Source organism: Elaeis guineensis, chromosome 10, assembly GCF_000442705.2.
Source record: "Elaeis guineensis isolate ETL-2024a chromosome 10, EG11, whole genome shotgun sequence".
NCBI classification, from domain to species: Eukaryota; Viridiplantae; Streptophyta; class Magnoliopsida; order Arecales; family Arecaceae; genus Elaeis; species Elaeis guineensis.
The window spans coordinates 39,656,474-39,670,896 of record NC_026002.2 but is presented as its reverse complement, the minus strand read 5'-3'; the positions used below and the strand labels follow the sequence as shown (position 1 = coordinate 39,670,896).

Sequence of the window (14,423 nt, the reverse complement as noted above, 5' to 3'; positions counted from 1 at the left end):
GTCCCCACGTGTTTGTAGTATTTCGATGGATGCTCCCGAGCCCAAAACAGAACAAAGCAACCTGACCACGCTCCTCTTTTGGAAAGAAAACGCCCGCCTGTCACGTGACCGAAGAAATTTTCCAGAACTATTTCTTTACTAATTTTGTCACCATATCCTCAAACAAATTTCACTCTCCCCTTCGTTCGATCGCTGGACACGTGGCACCATTCTGTCCGTTCGATATCTCGCCTATAACTTTCTCGGACGAGTGCTCGCCCTACCCTCAGACGCTATAAATATTACGGAGAGTAAAATTAAGAGAATTCTATGCTCTTCTCTTCTCGCCCCCGGGAGTGGATGAGAGTCGGACGCCGGAGAGGAAACCAAAGACCTCTCCTCCTCCTAGATATCTAGGATTTTTGTCAATAGATTTTTTCGCTTCTTGGGGTTTCGATCTTCTTCTCTACACTTTCTTGGAATCGGGTTTCTTTGTCCAGATTTTTTTTTTGTGCGATTCTTTCCTATTTATTCTTTGATTCTTGGTGGGGCGATCTGGGAGCCATGAAGGAGGAGCTGCTGGAGACGTTCGAGGCCGCGAAGAGGGCCGCGGACGCCGCGGCGGAGGCTGGCGGCCTGTCGCCGGAGGCGGATCGGTGCGTGGATGCGCTGCGGCAGCTGAGGAAGATCCCGGTCACCACGGATGTTCTGGTGGCCACTCAGGTACGCCGTTGTTTTCGTTTCTTGTGATCTGTGGTCAGGGCTTTCGCTGTCTTCTCTTCGATCTGGGGAAAAAGATTTCCTTTCTTGGTGTGTATTTATGTCTTTTCAGTGGTTGATGAGAGTAGGGTAGGGTTTTGATTCGATGTAAGAACCACGTTCCTTTGAATCGAAGAAAGCTTATTTTTTGGGGATAATGTCGATATTTATGGAAGCTAACGTATTTCTCTCTTTTGTGATTTGTGATGTAGCCATCGTGTTGAAAGGGCATGTTATAACTAATTTGATGTCTGTTTTGAACATTTTTTATTGCTCATTAGTTGGTTTGTCCTTTTTCTTGGGTGAGAGGTGAAAGTTATTTTTCGATAATTGGTCGGCTGTCTAGTTGGGCTTTTGCCACTATTGCAGGTTATTTTTGTGGTTCATGAAAACGTTTTGATCTTGTATGTTCTGGGTGCCAAAAAAAACTGAGAGTTGTGTTTTAATTATTCGCATTAGCGCCTCTTGTACTGATTCTTGTGGAGCAGTTCTAAAAATGTGATATTGTTGTATTATTTAAGTGGAATGCTATCGTGGGATCCGAGTTACTTTGTTGAGGAAATATGGGAGCATGTTTAGAATTGAATCAGCCATTGATTGATTTGTTAGTCGAACTGAGATGCTAGTTTTTTATCAGAGGTACTAACACGGATGCATCTTTGGAGTGATTTTGAATCGACCATCATCTCCTTTCAGTTGGCTGCTTTAGAGAGGTCCCTTTAGTTATTGGGCAATGCTTTTGCTTCCTTTGCCTCGTCTCTCTTGCATGAAAATGCTTTTGAGTTCCTTTCTTTTAATCCTTGTTAGTAAGCTTACCAAAGAGTTGAAGTAACATGAAATTTAACTAATCCGTCGTATTTACTTCAGTGTGTTTTGTTGTATTGATGCGTCATCATGGAAAGAGAGAACTTTAGCTCCTCTGTTCCATAATCCTCAATGCGTGTGATTGTGGTTTTCCCTGTCATAACTGGGAAATGTTAAGGAATGCACTGAGTGCATTTGTTTACTTAAATGCCTTATTCTAGTGGACATCTCCTTGAAACCACTACCTAGTTGTGTATCAGACTCATTTCCTCCCATATTTAAGAAAATGGTATATGAGTAGTTGTTGTATTAGAGAAAGCATGTGGAAGATTTAAAGGTCGTGTGTTGCACCAAATTCTATTCATTTTTGAAATAAAATCACAACACAAATAAACATGGCAATACAGGAGGAATAGAAGTTTTAGGATTGCATCTTGAATGGGCTTGAAACACATAAACCTATTTGCCAAGCCACAATATAGGAATTGGATACCAAATTTTAACAAATGCCCTGAGGACCATTAACCCTAACCTTCTTGTTGGTCAGTGATTGTGCACTCTACACAGTATGTGGAGCCTTTTTGTGGAAAGGAGTAAATTGCTTCCAAAAAGTAGATAGCTAAAAAATAAGAAAAGGGTTAAAAAGATATCCTCTAAGCAACTTTGTAACCTAAATCATCGCCATTGACATTTGTTGAGATGTCAAATTTTTATTGAATAATTGGAACCTTCATGGATTTTTTTTCTCTTTTAATATCTCTGAACCACTTAGCATATGTGCTGACAAAACTCATTCAAATCCTTCTTATTTTAGTTCATTTTAAATTTTGTTGGCATAATGCTTACTATGTTCCAAGATCATATATGACATTATGACATGGTGCTTCTTTACATGGGAAGACTACACAAATGCATGCCCGACAACCAGGCACCTATCAGAGCATTGCCAGTATGCAAGTTTTGGATCCTAGGGTTATGTGACTCTGGAGGGAAAAAAGTGGTTTCTTTTTCGTATATTGTCCTCTCTTGTTCTCATACACTCAGCATTAAACATGTATGGTATCTCACCTTTTCCTTGAAATTTGTTGAACATGGGCACTCTTCATGATGCAGGATCATTGTGAACCATGTATTAGGTTTTATCACTCCCATGAGGCATCATATCTGTCACTTATTGCATAAGATTGGTTTTCTAGCATAGCAAAAGAAAAATACAAGAAACTTAAGAAGGTCAAATCAATCTTGATTGCTAAAAATAAGGCAATATGGTTAATGAATGCCCAAGGGTATCCTTGAAAGGAAGCATAAAAGATCTCAGTATGAAAAAGAAAGTGAAAAATGTTGCTAAAAAAGTGCACTCTAGCTAGCATATATACTCTTCTATTAGTATGGTTTAGTAATCAAAAATATTCTATAGTGAATAGGGAGCCACTAAATCATACAAAAAATTCCTTGGGCCAATGTGGCGTTGGTTTGGTATATTGCGATTCAACAAACCCCTCGTGAATCACATCAGCCTATGTGAATTGCACCAATTCTCTATTGCCATGTTGGTACGAGGAATTTTTTGTGTGATGGGTGGTAAACCATAGCATTAATCTTAGTGATTTAGAAAAAGGAACATGAAAGACATTGTAGAAAGGAAAAAAGGAAGGAATTCCTTTAACATGCACATCAGAGGCAATAATGCCTACACAATAACCAAAATAAATTATCATAGAATAAGAAAGTTGTATGTGAGAAGTGAAGTGTTTATTTAAACTATGGACCCAACATAGCACTTGAACAGGAAGGCACTTCTCCAATCAAGATTAGTGAAGCCTAACTAGCCACCATGACCCACATCTTCAAACATGAACAATGTGGTCCCGTACTTCATCTCTAGCACGGAATTTCTCATTTTATTTAATTGATTTATTCCCTCTTTCTGCACCTCTCATGAAATGACATGGAGTCTAATTTATTATATTTGACTTCTTTCTATGCTCAGCAATACACTAATCTTCAACGAATAACATGATGATATTGGCTATTAAGCAAATAACACCAAACAAGCAAATAATCTTTATAAGACCAGAAGTTTCTATCTGCATCTTGTCCCAGGTTGATATTTTGTCACAAGTTAAATCCCCTTCAACATGGTCGCTCTTAGAACTGCTTGTACTGAGAACCATGTAACTGAACTCCAAAATTTCTCTGCTTCAGTCCAAATAAGTGCTCTACATCAGTCTGAAAGCCATACTCTCTTTCTAAAATTACCTTATTTACTGTGATGTCTCTATAGTCACATACTTGTAGGAGAGCAACATTTGTGCCATTCTAATTTTGAATTATTCAAGTGACAACCTGAGATGGAAATTTATTAGATTTTTGGTTGTGTCCTGGGCTTATTGATGACCTAGTCATGTATATGATTAATGCATCTGAAAAGTGCAAACTAATTATTTTATCATGCGTTCAATAATTTCCTATGCAAATTGAAGGTGTTATATCATTATTTATCCTGTTAATTTAGCTGCTATTGAACATTTTTCTTTAGTGTTGATAATTGTTTAAGATATTTTAAGCTAGGAATAAGAAGGCATTTGCAAATGCTTTAGAAAATTGGAGTTAAGGTAGAGATTGCGAGCAGTCATGACATAGGATGGTGTGGATTTTTGGGGCAAGATGGATCAAGATAAAGGTCTATTGATGATTGAGAGATTAGGTGGGGAAATGGTATGCAAGTTCTGAGTGGTGTACTTTGATCATGCATTCACATCTGTAAACTTGATCTTTAAGTCATCAGAAGTTTTTGAATGGCTCTATGCATTTAGCAATCCTGTTAGTTTGTTAGTGTGCTTTCTTTTACAATTATATTTAGCTAGAATTATGTATACATGGATTTAAGATGAATATTTACATGGATGTGTGGTGAAACAAGAAAGGATAGATCAAAAGAATTAGTATATTAGAGGAGATATGGGAGTTGCATAAATTAAGGATAAAGTGACAAAGAGTCAATTGAGATGGCATGGGCATGTACAACGCGCTAAAATCCAGCCTAAAAGCTTAAGCTACTGCATGGAAGGGCCTATGAGTATATGAGACCAACCAAGGTTCCAGGCCAATTTGATGTGGGACTATTTCACCGCAATGAAGATGTGAAATGGCATTTTAATTTGTTTTGTAGGATGTAGGAAAAGGAGGGAAAGACCTAAGGAAACACGGATGGAGGGTTGTGAGGGAAAAAATATGAAAAAATTGGAAAACGCACCGAGGGTGGCAAAAGGTGGATGGTATTATTAGGGAAAATAAGTTAGCTTAGCATAATTTAAATGTAATTTGACCATTACAACGGAAAGGCTTTGGTATGATTCTTTGGTCCATGGACTATGATTGAATATTCTTGTTTTTGGATGCTTTGAACTTCACAAGTTGTGCATGGGCTTAGGAATTACTTACCTGTTTACTCTGTTTTTGTGATGAAATTCCTAATAAAACACTCAGTTTTGAGAAGTTAATGTAGTTTGATGGGAGTATGCTTTCCATACTAGTTCAAACGGGAGCTATCTGGTGCCAATGTTATGACATACTGACTTAATCCATATCACTTATAAAGTGATTCTATGTCTACACCATCCAAGAACAATATTATGAAATCAAAGTTCAGATGCACTACACAAAATGTAAGAGCACTTATGTTTCTGGTAAGGGTATTTTCTATTTTTTATAAATGTTAGGATTTTTATTCAATGTGAAGGTGTCATATGTTTACTTTTCTCATTTTTTCCCTTAATGATTTTTTCAGACTTTTCTCTCTTACTGTTCTGCTTCTCACAGTTAGGTTCTTTGTACTCTTGTTTTTTCAGGTTGGCAAACGTCTTCGCTATCTTACAAAGCATCCACACTCAAAGATTCAGGCAGTTGCTTCTGACCTGTTGCAGTTCTGGAAAAAGGTAGTTATTGATGAGACTGCTAATGGTAAAAAAGATGGCAATCCTGAGAGTAAAAGTTCTGTTAAAGTTGAAGTCAAATCTGAGAAAGCAGAGACTGTCAAGGTTGACAAGATTTCAAAGGCTGGGTCTGTTAAAATTGACAAGATTTCAGATTCAGAAAAGCTCAAAGCTGAGAAGAAGGATTCAGATAGGTTGATGAAAGCTGAGACTTTGAAGTCTGAAAAGACTGAGGCGGGGAACAATGAGCCTTCAGGTCAAAATATCAAAGTTGAGAGGATCTTGAGGGAAGAGAACCGGGATTCTGTTATCAAGAAGCCATCATCATTCCCAGTTGGTCCTCAAAAGCTGACATCAATGATCAAATGTAATGATCCTATACGAGATAAACTCCGGGAACTTCTTGCTGAAGCTTTCTCTAAAGTTTCTGGTGAGACAAGTGCAGATAGTAGGGATGAAGTGAGAAACATCTTAGGTGAAGTAAATGCTTGTGACCCAATTCGAGTTGCAGTCACAGTGGAGTCTGTGATGTTTGAAAAGCTAGGGCGTTCTAATGGTGCTCAGAAGCTTAAATATAGGTCCATTATGTTCAATTTAAAGGATGGAAAAAACCCTGATCTGCGTAGACGAGTTCTCCTTGAACAGGTGAAGCCTGAGAAACTTGTTGAAATGACTCCCGAAGAGATGGCTAGTGATGAGAGAAAGCTTGAAAATAGGCAGATTAAAGAGAAGGCTCTGTTTGACTGTGAACGTGGAGGAGCTCCTAAAGCTACAACTGATCAGTTTAAATGTGGCCGGTGCGGACAGCGGAAGTGCACTTACTATCAGTTGCAAACTCGGAGTGCTGATGAGCCGATGACGACTTTTGTAACGTGCGTAAACTGCAACAACCACTGGAAATTCTGTTGACTGCACCATGTAGCAGAACAGTTGCAGTCAAGTTTGTTGAGCGCCTTGTCTTTTATCATGCTCAGATCTGATAGACTTTCAGTCCTTAATTTCCTAATGAACTCATTGCTGTTCTTTGTTAGAGTTTAGTTACAATGTCACCTGCAATCTTCAAATTGGTTTAATGTATTTCTGTCATTTGGTTTCCGTTGCCCCAGCTAGCAGTTAGAGCTTTGTATCCATTGCACTCCATTAAGTGCATCCTCTTCTCTCTATGGATACTGTAGGTAGAGAAACATGAGAAGTATGTTAACCAAAAGTGGTGTATTTGTCAGTTCAAATAAATAATAGAGACTCATGGCAAACAACAGACATTTCACCTGTCAATGGAATCCTAGGCAGTTATCAAATGTTTTCTTTTAGTCCTTTAGCAGCTTGTCGCATGTCTTGCATATCCTGTGGATGGTAAATAGCTGAAGAAGGCTTGCTGTCTAGTCTAGTGACTACTGCATGACTTGAATTTTAGGCCCTCATAGGTCCCAAGGGAAATGAAAATATTCCTCTGTGAGCTGTGTGTAAATATGCAGATTTATTTGATTTCGGTATGTTTTTCTGCCACTTGGGTGCAATTATGTCATTGGTCATGCTTTGCATGTCCTTTATACATGGATCATTTATTTGTAAGATCTGCAGCCATGTCTACTTTCTTGCCAATGTACGAACCCAGTATCATTTAGTCGGTATATCTGTGACACATGCAGGTATAATGTTATCATTTTATTTTCTGATAGCAACTATTTTTGATATGTTGAAACATTAATTGCGCTCCTCTGTTTATATCACCTGCTTTACAGTGCTGGAAATCGAGGGTAGTTAAATGGTCCATCCTCTTTACTGGTGTCTCTTGCTTAATATTAGTTACAGTATCTGTCTCCAGTGATGTTCCATTTTACAGAAAAATTGGAATGAGAATTTTGATCTTATTTCGTTATGAAAGCTTGACATTGTATACTCTGGTATGTTTGTTCGCATTGATACAGAGGTACTCCAGTCTTCAGCATGTACTTAATGCCTTGGTTGGGTCCTTTTTTTAGCTGCATGTGAAACATTTGTCGAAGTACTACACTTACCTACGGAAATGGAGAATTCAAGGTAGTCTGCTAAAGTCCAGGACAGTGATATCTGCTGCAGTTTTAGATTTTTTTTATGCTTCTGGTGAACGTTTTTTCACAAAGTATAATTGAGGGCAGTAAAGCCATCACCCAAATGAGTTTGATATATGCCTTATCAAAATTTGGACTAAGGACTGATTTCGCCATGTATGACCTTGTATATGCATTCATCAGTTTATCAGTAATGGAAGCTTTTCCAGAGCCCTCTGATTCATTGTGGAAAAGTGCGAATTATTCTCTTTTGTTCAAATTATTTTTTCTCCTCGCTAATGATCTATGATTCAGAAATTTGTGGTATAGGAAAAAAGGCATATGCTTCCAGAGACGTAAACGCATTGTTTCATAACCTCAGAATTTAGAATTCCGGGCGGCTTCTCCATGAGCTAGGCATTCTACATGGCTCTGTGCCGCCTACTAATTGTTCATCTTAGACTTTATAAGAACATTATTGTTTACTACATATTGTTACCTGATTGGACATCAAACTAAGAATTTAGCTTTCATAGCAAATGAGGATGGCAAGCTACACATCCCCAACAGATAAATAATATTAAAAAGATAACATGGAAAAGTAAAAAGATAATATAGAAATCAATCAGACAGAACAATGGACGAACAAGTTGTCTGCCCCCTTATCTGACAATGATCTAAGACTTCCATCCACTGGTATATATTTTTACACATGTTTTGCTCCCTGTTAGAAAAGACATCTTAAATGAAGCCTACATAGATTTTGTCGATATAAGTCCATACTTCAAAGATTCAAACCGCAAAACCATTTTTCCAACACTATTAATGAGTAACAATCTATAGAACATTTTACAAAGGTTTTGAATGTGTGACACCTTATCCATTAATATACATGCAGTGGAAGTTTTCGCTTCATGATAGTCGAATTACACAGAAATTTTTGGAAGGAATGAAATAACAGCAGAAGGCAAGGTATTTTACTCCAGAATTTACAGCAAAATCACATGAGTCTTACCCCTTGGATGCAAGATATTAATTTGTGGCTTATCCGATTTCCTCAAATTAAAATCTGTCATTTTTGTTGAGAAGGAAATCAATCAGCTGACTGGGCTGCCACATATGCCTTGTCAGGTGATTTTATTTTTAATTCTAATCTTTTGCCTCATCATCCTAACTTAGTTCGCATTTTAAAGGCTGATGCCTATTCAATAGCCTTTCTGAGACATGGGATTTTCTGATACATATGATTTTGCATTCATTGAATACTGGGAAGAATTTGGATTTGTTATGTATGGCTGCTGCTCCAGGTTATCTGATATGTTTGTTATAATTACACATATGATGTATGATGCATTTGTGCCTACTTACTGCCATTGGGGATTGTGGCTTTGGATCATATCTAGCTTCTCCCTTGCTTTGTGCCATCTTGGAGAGTCTCGATTTTGTAGTCAAATGTTCTTCTACATCCCTTCAGTTTTAATGAGTTATATTCTTAAGCATTCTGCATATGTTGTCTATTTTTAAATCAATGGAGCCTCAACAGGTGATCTTCCCTGCTTTTCAATTGCTCTCAACCGCTGCCTTTCAGATCCTGTTAAACTCCCAGGTTATGTATGCTAATTCAATTCTGAGCTAGACAGGCATAATTTCTGTTTCACAGTCTCTGCACTCTCTTGAACATATCTCAAAGTTACTCAGTGCTATGCTGGTTATCTGGTTTCTTCTTTCAAGAAGTTGGGTTACAGTATTTATCTGTTCGAGCCTCAGCAGTTCTCAATTCTTAGATTACTTCTTGTTATCTGCTGTTCCTAAGCCTTGTTTTTTCGTATATGCTATATATGTTGGCTATACTAAGTTATGTGGTTCTATATGCAATCCCAGGTGGTGCAGTTTCTCTGTGGCTACTTCACATCTCGTGTTACCGGCTCTTCTGCAATGTCTATTGTCCATTACCGATTAGTCCTCAAAGGATGCACGGCTGGATGCTCCTTCAGCTGCATTTGCAATCTGGGTTTACATTCATACCTTCCATGCCATTTTCTCACTTATCCTCTTCAGAATTATTCTCTTAATGGCTATTTTCAGAAATGTTAACTTGGTGGTTGTAGCTACAGTTTTGCTTGCTTTTGCCTCTGCTGTGTACACTTTGTTTTTTATTTTGGGTATGCATTCTATTTCACCTTATGGATAAGTTCTACAGACTTGATGTTTCTCTCTTTTGCGATGTAAATTTTATTTTGGTAATGCAAAGATCCTTTTCTGTTAAAAAAAAAGCCAAGTATTTTACATATGGTTTTTGTTGTCAAACATTGCTCAAGGGAAAAACGGTACCTGCAATCACAGCTGATAGAGGAAAAGCATAGGCATGGACCTTTTTCAGGTGGTTTGTGAGATTAAAAGCTGACTAGCTCCTAAAAAGAGGTACAATATTAAGCATCTAGCATCTTTCCGTTCACTGAGGCGGCAGAGATATAAAAGTGTTCTTGCAATCATAAACAGAGACTCATGAAGTCCTTCACAGAAATGTAGGTGAAAAAATAAATGCGTTGAGAGGCTCCGGTTTGCTGTTGGCGAGCGAGCAGTAAAGTCAGGAATTTTTGGCTGTTGCTCAGTTTCTGTGAACAAAAGTCATATCGGGTGGGCACTATAAAATACTATATTGATGGATTTTATAGTTTGCTATATTTTTTTAATATTAATATTAAAAAATAAATTTAAAAGTTAAATATTTTTTTTGTACTAATAGAGTTATTAGTTTTGTAATTAAAAAAAATAATATTTTTTTTCTTTCTCATTTTTGATATATATTTTTTAGTGATATATACTATATGATTATATGATACATATTAAATAAATTAATCATCCAACAAGTCAATATACAATATATAATCATGTGATATATATTGTAAGTTTTTTTTGATACAAATTCAGCAATGACCTAATATACACCTATAAATTAATTGATATATAGTTTACCACTTAGTATTTATTTGTATACAGTATATGATCAGTTGATACATATCTAGTAAAATATTCATTCGATGTCTCAATATATATCTTTAGATAAAGCAATTTAAAGTTTTTAGAATATAGCACTTATCAGTACATAGTATATGGTCAAATAATACATACTGAATAGCTTACTGATATATACTGTAAACTTTTGAAATACCCAGTTGTTGCCCAGCTATGCAACCCAAGAGGAGGGGTGAATTAGATTTTTTAAAAATTTAAACTTAACTTACAACTATGAAGATTATTTAACAATGAGCAAGATAAGTATGGAGAGTGTAATTTATGCAAGGTATAGAAGTTGGATGCAAGAATGCAAGAGGATACAGAAATTTAAAAGGAGAGCAAGTAAGCACAACACAAACAAGAAGATTTATAGTGGTTCGGTGTCAATCTTGCACCTACATCCACTCCCCAAGCTCCTACTTGAGAATTCAAATCCACTAAACTGTATTCAACCTGAATACACTCGTCGAAACCTCCGACTCTAGCTATTCCAAGCTAGTATACTTGTTTCCGGGTACAAGCCAACCCAATACAATCCGATTCAAGGTTCGGATCAACCTTTCCACGTTTTGGAACCCTTCCAAAACAAAAACAATAACTCAAAAAAGAGTATTACAATTAATTGCACAGAAATACAGATGAAGCTCCTTTAATGAGTGAATAAAGCTTTAAATACACTTTACACAATTAGAAGGAAGCTCTTTCAGATTTCTTCAAGGTGGTTGGAGACTTGAATGAGCACTTGAGGAGTTGGTGAACTTGAATTAAAAGCTTCTTGAACTCTTTTTGGTGGGCTCTTGCTTAGGGTTGAAATGAATGCTTGAAGATCTTTTTTCAAATCACTTTCTTATTATTGATTCCCCCCTTTAAGTCCCTTTATATAACTTCAAATAATGGTGGAGAATAATCTGGACTGAAATAAAGCTGTTAGAGCACATTAAATGAGCATTAAATACAATTGAAATGGATTAAAAACTAACCATTGCAGAAATTTTCCATCACAGGGATCGACTCATAGGGTTGACTCATACTTATGGGTCGACTCATGGGGTCGACCTCTGTGGAAAAGAGCAGAAAATGACTGTTCTGTAATTTTGGCCTGCAGAGCAGTAGAGGTCGACTCGTGCCAAGGGATCGACCCATGGGGTCGACTCACAGAGTGTGCCAGCCAATAAATTTTGCATGCCGTTCAGCCCTTCTAGCCATGAGTCGACTCATGGGGTCGACTCAAAAATATAAACTTGATTTTCTTACAAAATACACTTCCAAAAATATTGAAATCGCCTCTAATAGATTGCACATATTTTGTTCTTGCTCTTGAGGCTTCCGAATTAGGTCTTGATAAAATTACATTTTTGCTTCTGAAACACAATAAATCTTTTTCCAAGCCAAAATTATTAGTAATCTCCTCAAATGCTTTGTAATCATCAAAATCAATTCAAGGAGCAGCAATCTCCCCCTTTTTGATGATGACAAAATACTTGAGCAAAAGCATATATAAAGTATTGAATATGAATTTCAAATTTATGAAGATGCATCACCTAAATATTATGACCAAGTATTTGAACGAAATGCATCATAAGCAGTTTGAAGACAAATTTGAAATTTGCTTATAAGTTCATTTGCTTGGAAATAAAAGCCGATGATTTTGATTCTTTGACACATATGCCCATTTGCTTAACAATTTAATTTACTTATTGTTCATTCTTTTCTCATTCTTTATTGCTTATTGCTCAAACTTGATTTTGATTCTCTACTCCCCTTTTTGACAGCATCAAGAAAGATTCTCTACTCCTCTTTTTAAGGACATATTTCCTCTATTCCCGCTTTATAATAGGATCAATTTTACTTCTTTAGCTCCCTTCTTTGATTGCTTATTTCTCTATTGCTTATTGTTTTATTCTCCCTCAATATAGCAAACGTAAAAGATATACCAATTTGCTCATTTAAAAGATATTGCTATTCAAGTATCTCACAACACAAATCTCATAATTAAAAGCAATTTAATTTGATCATATTTAGAGATATTTATTGAAAGTCAAAGTATATATATATATATATATATATCCAAAATGTAACTGAATACATAGATGTTTCAATACATAAGTGTTAACTTAGAGTACAAAAGACATGGATAGAAACTATCCAAGAGTCAATCAGTCAACACATTACATAGCCCACGAGATAGATCCTAGACAACAAAAAAAGAAAGGATCTAATAAATATCATGGCTGGAAGGATCGGAGTCTGATGAATCAGAGATAGGGTGAGGAGATGAAGGATCATGTCCACGAGCTTGACCTCGACCGCGTCTGCCTCTGCCACGGGTAGAGGTCCCAGCACGAGAAGAGGGGTGAGAAGATCCTGAAGGCTGAGAAGCTATGGACTGAGCTACGAGTGAGAGTCTGATGGTGTCCAGAAGATTCAAGGCTCTCGAAATAGACTGTAGTAGGGCACTGAATTGAGTGGAAGCATGTTCACTAGAGCCCCTGATCTCTCTCCACAAGAAGTCAAAACCACTCTCTAAGACTCCTCGTAGTCTAGCCGCCTCCGCAGATAGATCTGAGACCTCTGTGATATCCTCATGCGGCTGTGGATGGGCTAGAGCTAACACTTGCCCCTGCAAGTCAAGAACTCTGTCAGTCAGTCTCAATATACAACCCTCAAGCTGCTCAATGCGTACTGACTGATCAGAAATCATCTGAAAAATAGTAGAGATGTGAGGGATCGATGTCTGATCAGATACATCGTGAGATGTCGATCCCTGTGCAAAAGCTGAAGTACCCAACTGACGAGATAGTATGGAAGCTACATGTTGAGATATCATCTCTATCTGACCATCAGCCAATCTGATCTTTGAAGGATGTGCTCTGCTGTCCGGCTGCTGAACTGAAGTATACCTCCTCATAGACTCTGACGGGCCAGCCTCGTGGTCAGAAACAAACTGAATATCTGGTGATACTGTCCTGAGATCACGGAGGGGTGAGGATGGTCCTTCCTCCTCTGCTCTATCCTCAGCTCTCTCTTCCACACCTTTTGTCCAACCACCATCAGTTTTAGAAAATCCCATACGGTACAATGTATGGCGGTTGATAGTGTCGGAGTAAGATAGTCTAGCTACAGCCTCCCCCTCAAAGCTAACTCCGAACCTCCTAAATACTAAAGTGAGAGCCATACCAAAAGGCAAGTGTGCCTTGGACCTATTCAAGGTCTCTCTCATAGCCTCAAACATTTAATGCCGGGAGGTTCAGGGGGGTTTGAGTAAGTACATGATACATAATGCAGATGTCTCGACCAGAGAGAAGATCATGTCTACCACTTCTAGGAAAAAATAACTTAATTACCATGTGGTGCAGCAGTCTCATATCAATAGAAAGAATCTTTGCCTCTAATTTGTTCAGACTTCCAGTGAAGGATCTCCCTAGGGTAACATTTATTCCTTCCTCTTTAACTGGGAGCTCCATGTTGGTATACCCCTCACATGGTAAGTGAAGTATCTCCCCCAAAAGCACAGGATCTAGGCTAATGTCTACACCCTTCACTATAGATTTCACTATTTCATTGCTGTACCCCAAGTTTAGGTAAAACTCTCTGACAAGACCAACATATGTATTTTCTTTCAAGGAGCAGTAAAATTTTCAACCTTGGTCCTTGATCTTTGATCCGATAGTGAACCCTTCTTTTTCAAAAAATCTGAAATCAATATTTTTTTCGGGCTCTACTTTCCTATCGGAGAGGGGTACCTTACTAGGGCTGATTGGTGATCGGGTTGTAGCTGGAGCTGAAGCAGGAGTAGGGTTTGAAGCAGAAGTGGTCTCAGTTGCTAGTTTCTTTCGGCGTACACTTTCCTCCAACCCGCGAACAGATTTTCTCCTCTGTGGAAGCTTCATCTTGGGAG

At 37.6% G+C, this 14,423-nt stretch overlaps 1 protein-coding gene across 1 annotated transcript; it reads left to right on the top strand.

Annotated features, from left to right (window-relative positions):
* Positions 1–338: 338 nt before the first annotated feature.
* LOC105052312 (transcription elongation factor TFIIS) lies at positions 339–6,787 on the top strand. The gene is made up of 2 exons (XM_010933081.4): positions 339–702; positions 5,394–6,787. The coding sequence occupies exons 1-2, from the start codon at positions 544–546 to the stop codon at positions 6,384–6,386; spliced, it is 1,152 nt and encodes a 383-aa protein (XP_010931383.1). The 5' UTR covers positions 339–543; the 3' UTR covers positions 6,387–6,787.
* The last annotated feature ends 7,636 nt before the right edge of the window (positions 6,788–14,423 follow it).

Excerpts from the sequence above, each read along its gene's own strand:
- LOC105052312 (XM_010933081.4), top strand. The coding sequence starts at position 544 with ATGAAGGAGGAGCTGCTGGAGACGTTCGAGGCCGCGAAGAGGGCCGCG. Across the intron at positions 703-5,393 it reads ATGTTCTGGTGGCCACTCAG|GTTGGCAAACGTCTTCGCTA; the intron begins GTACGCCGTTGT and ends TTGTTTTTTCAG.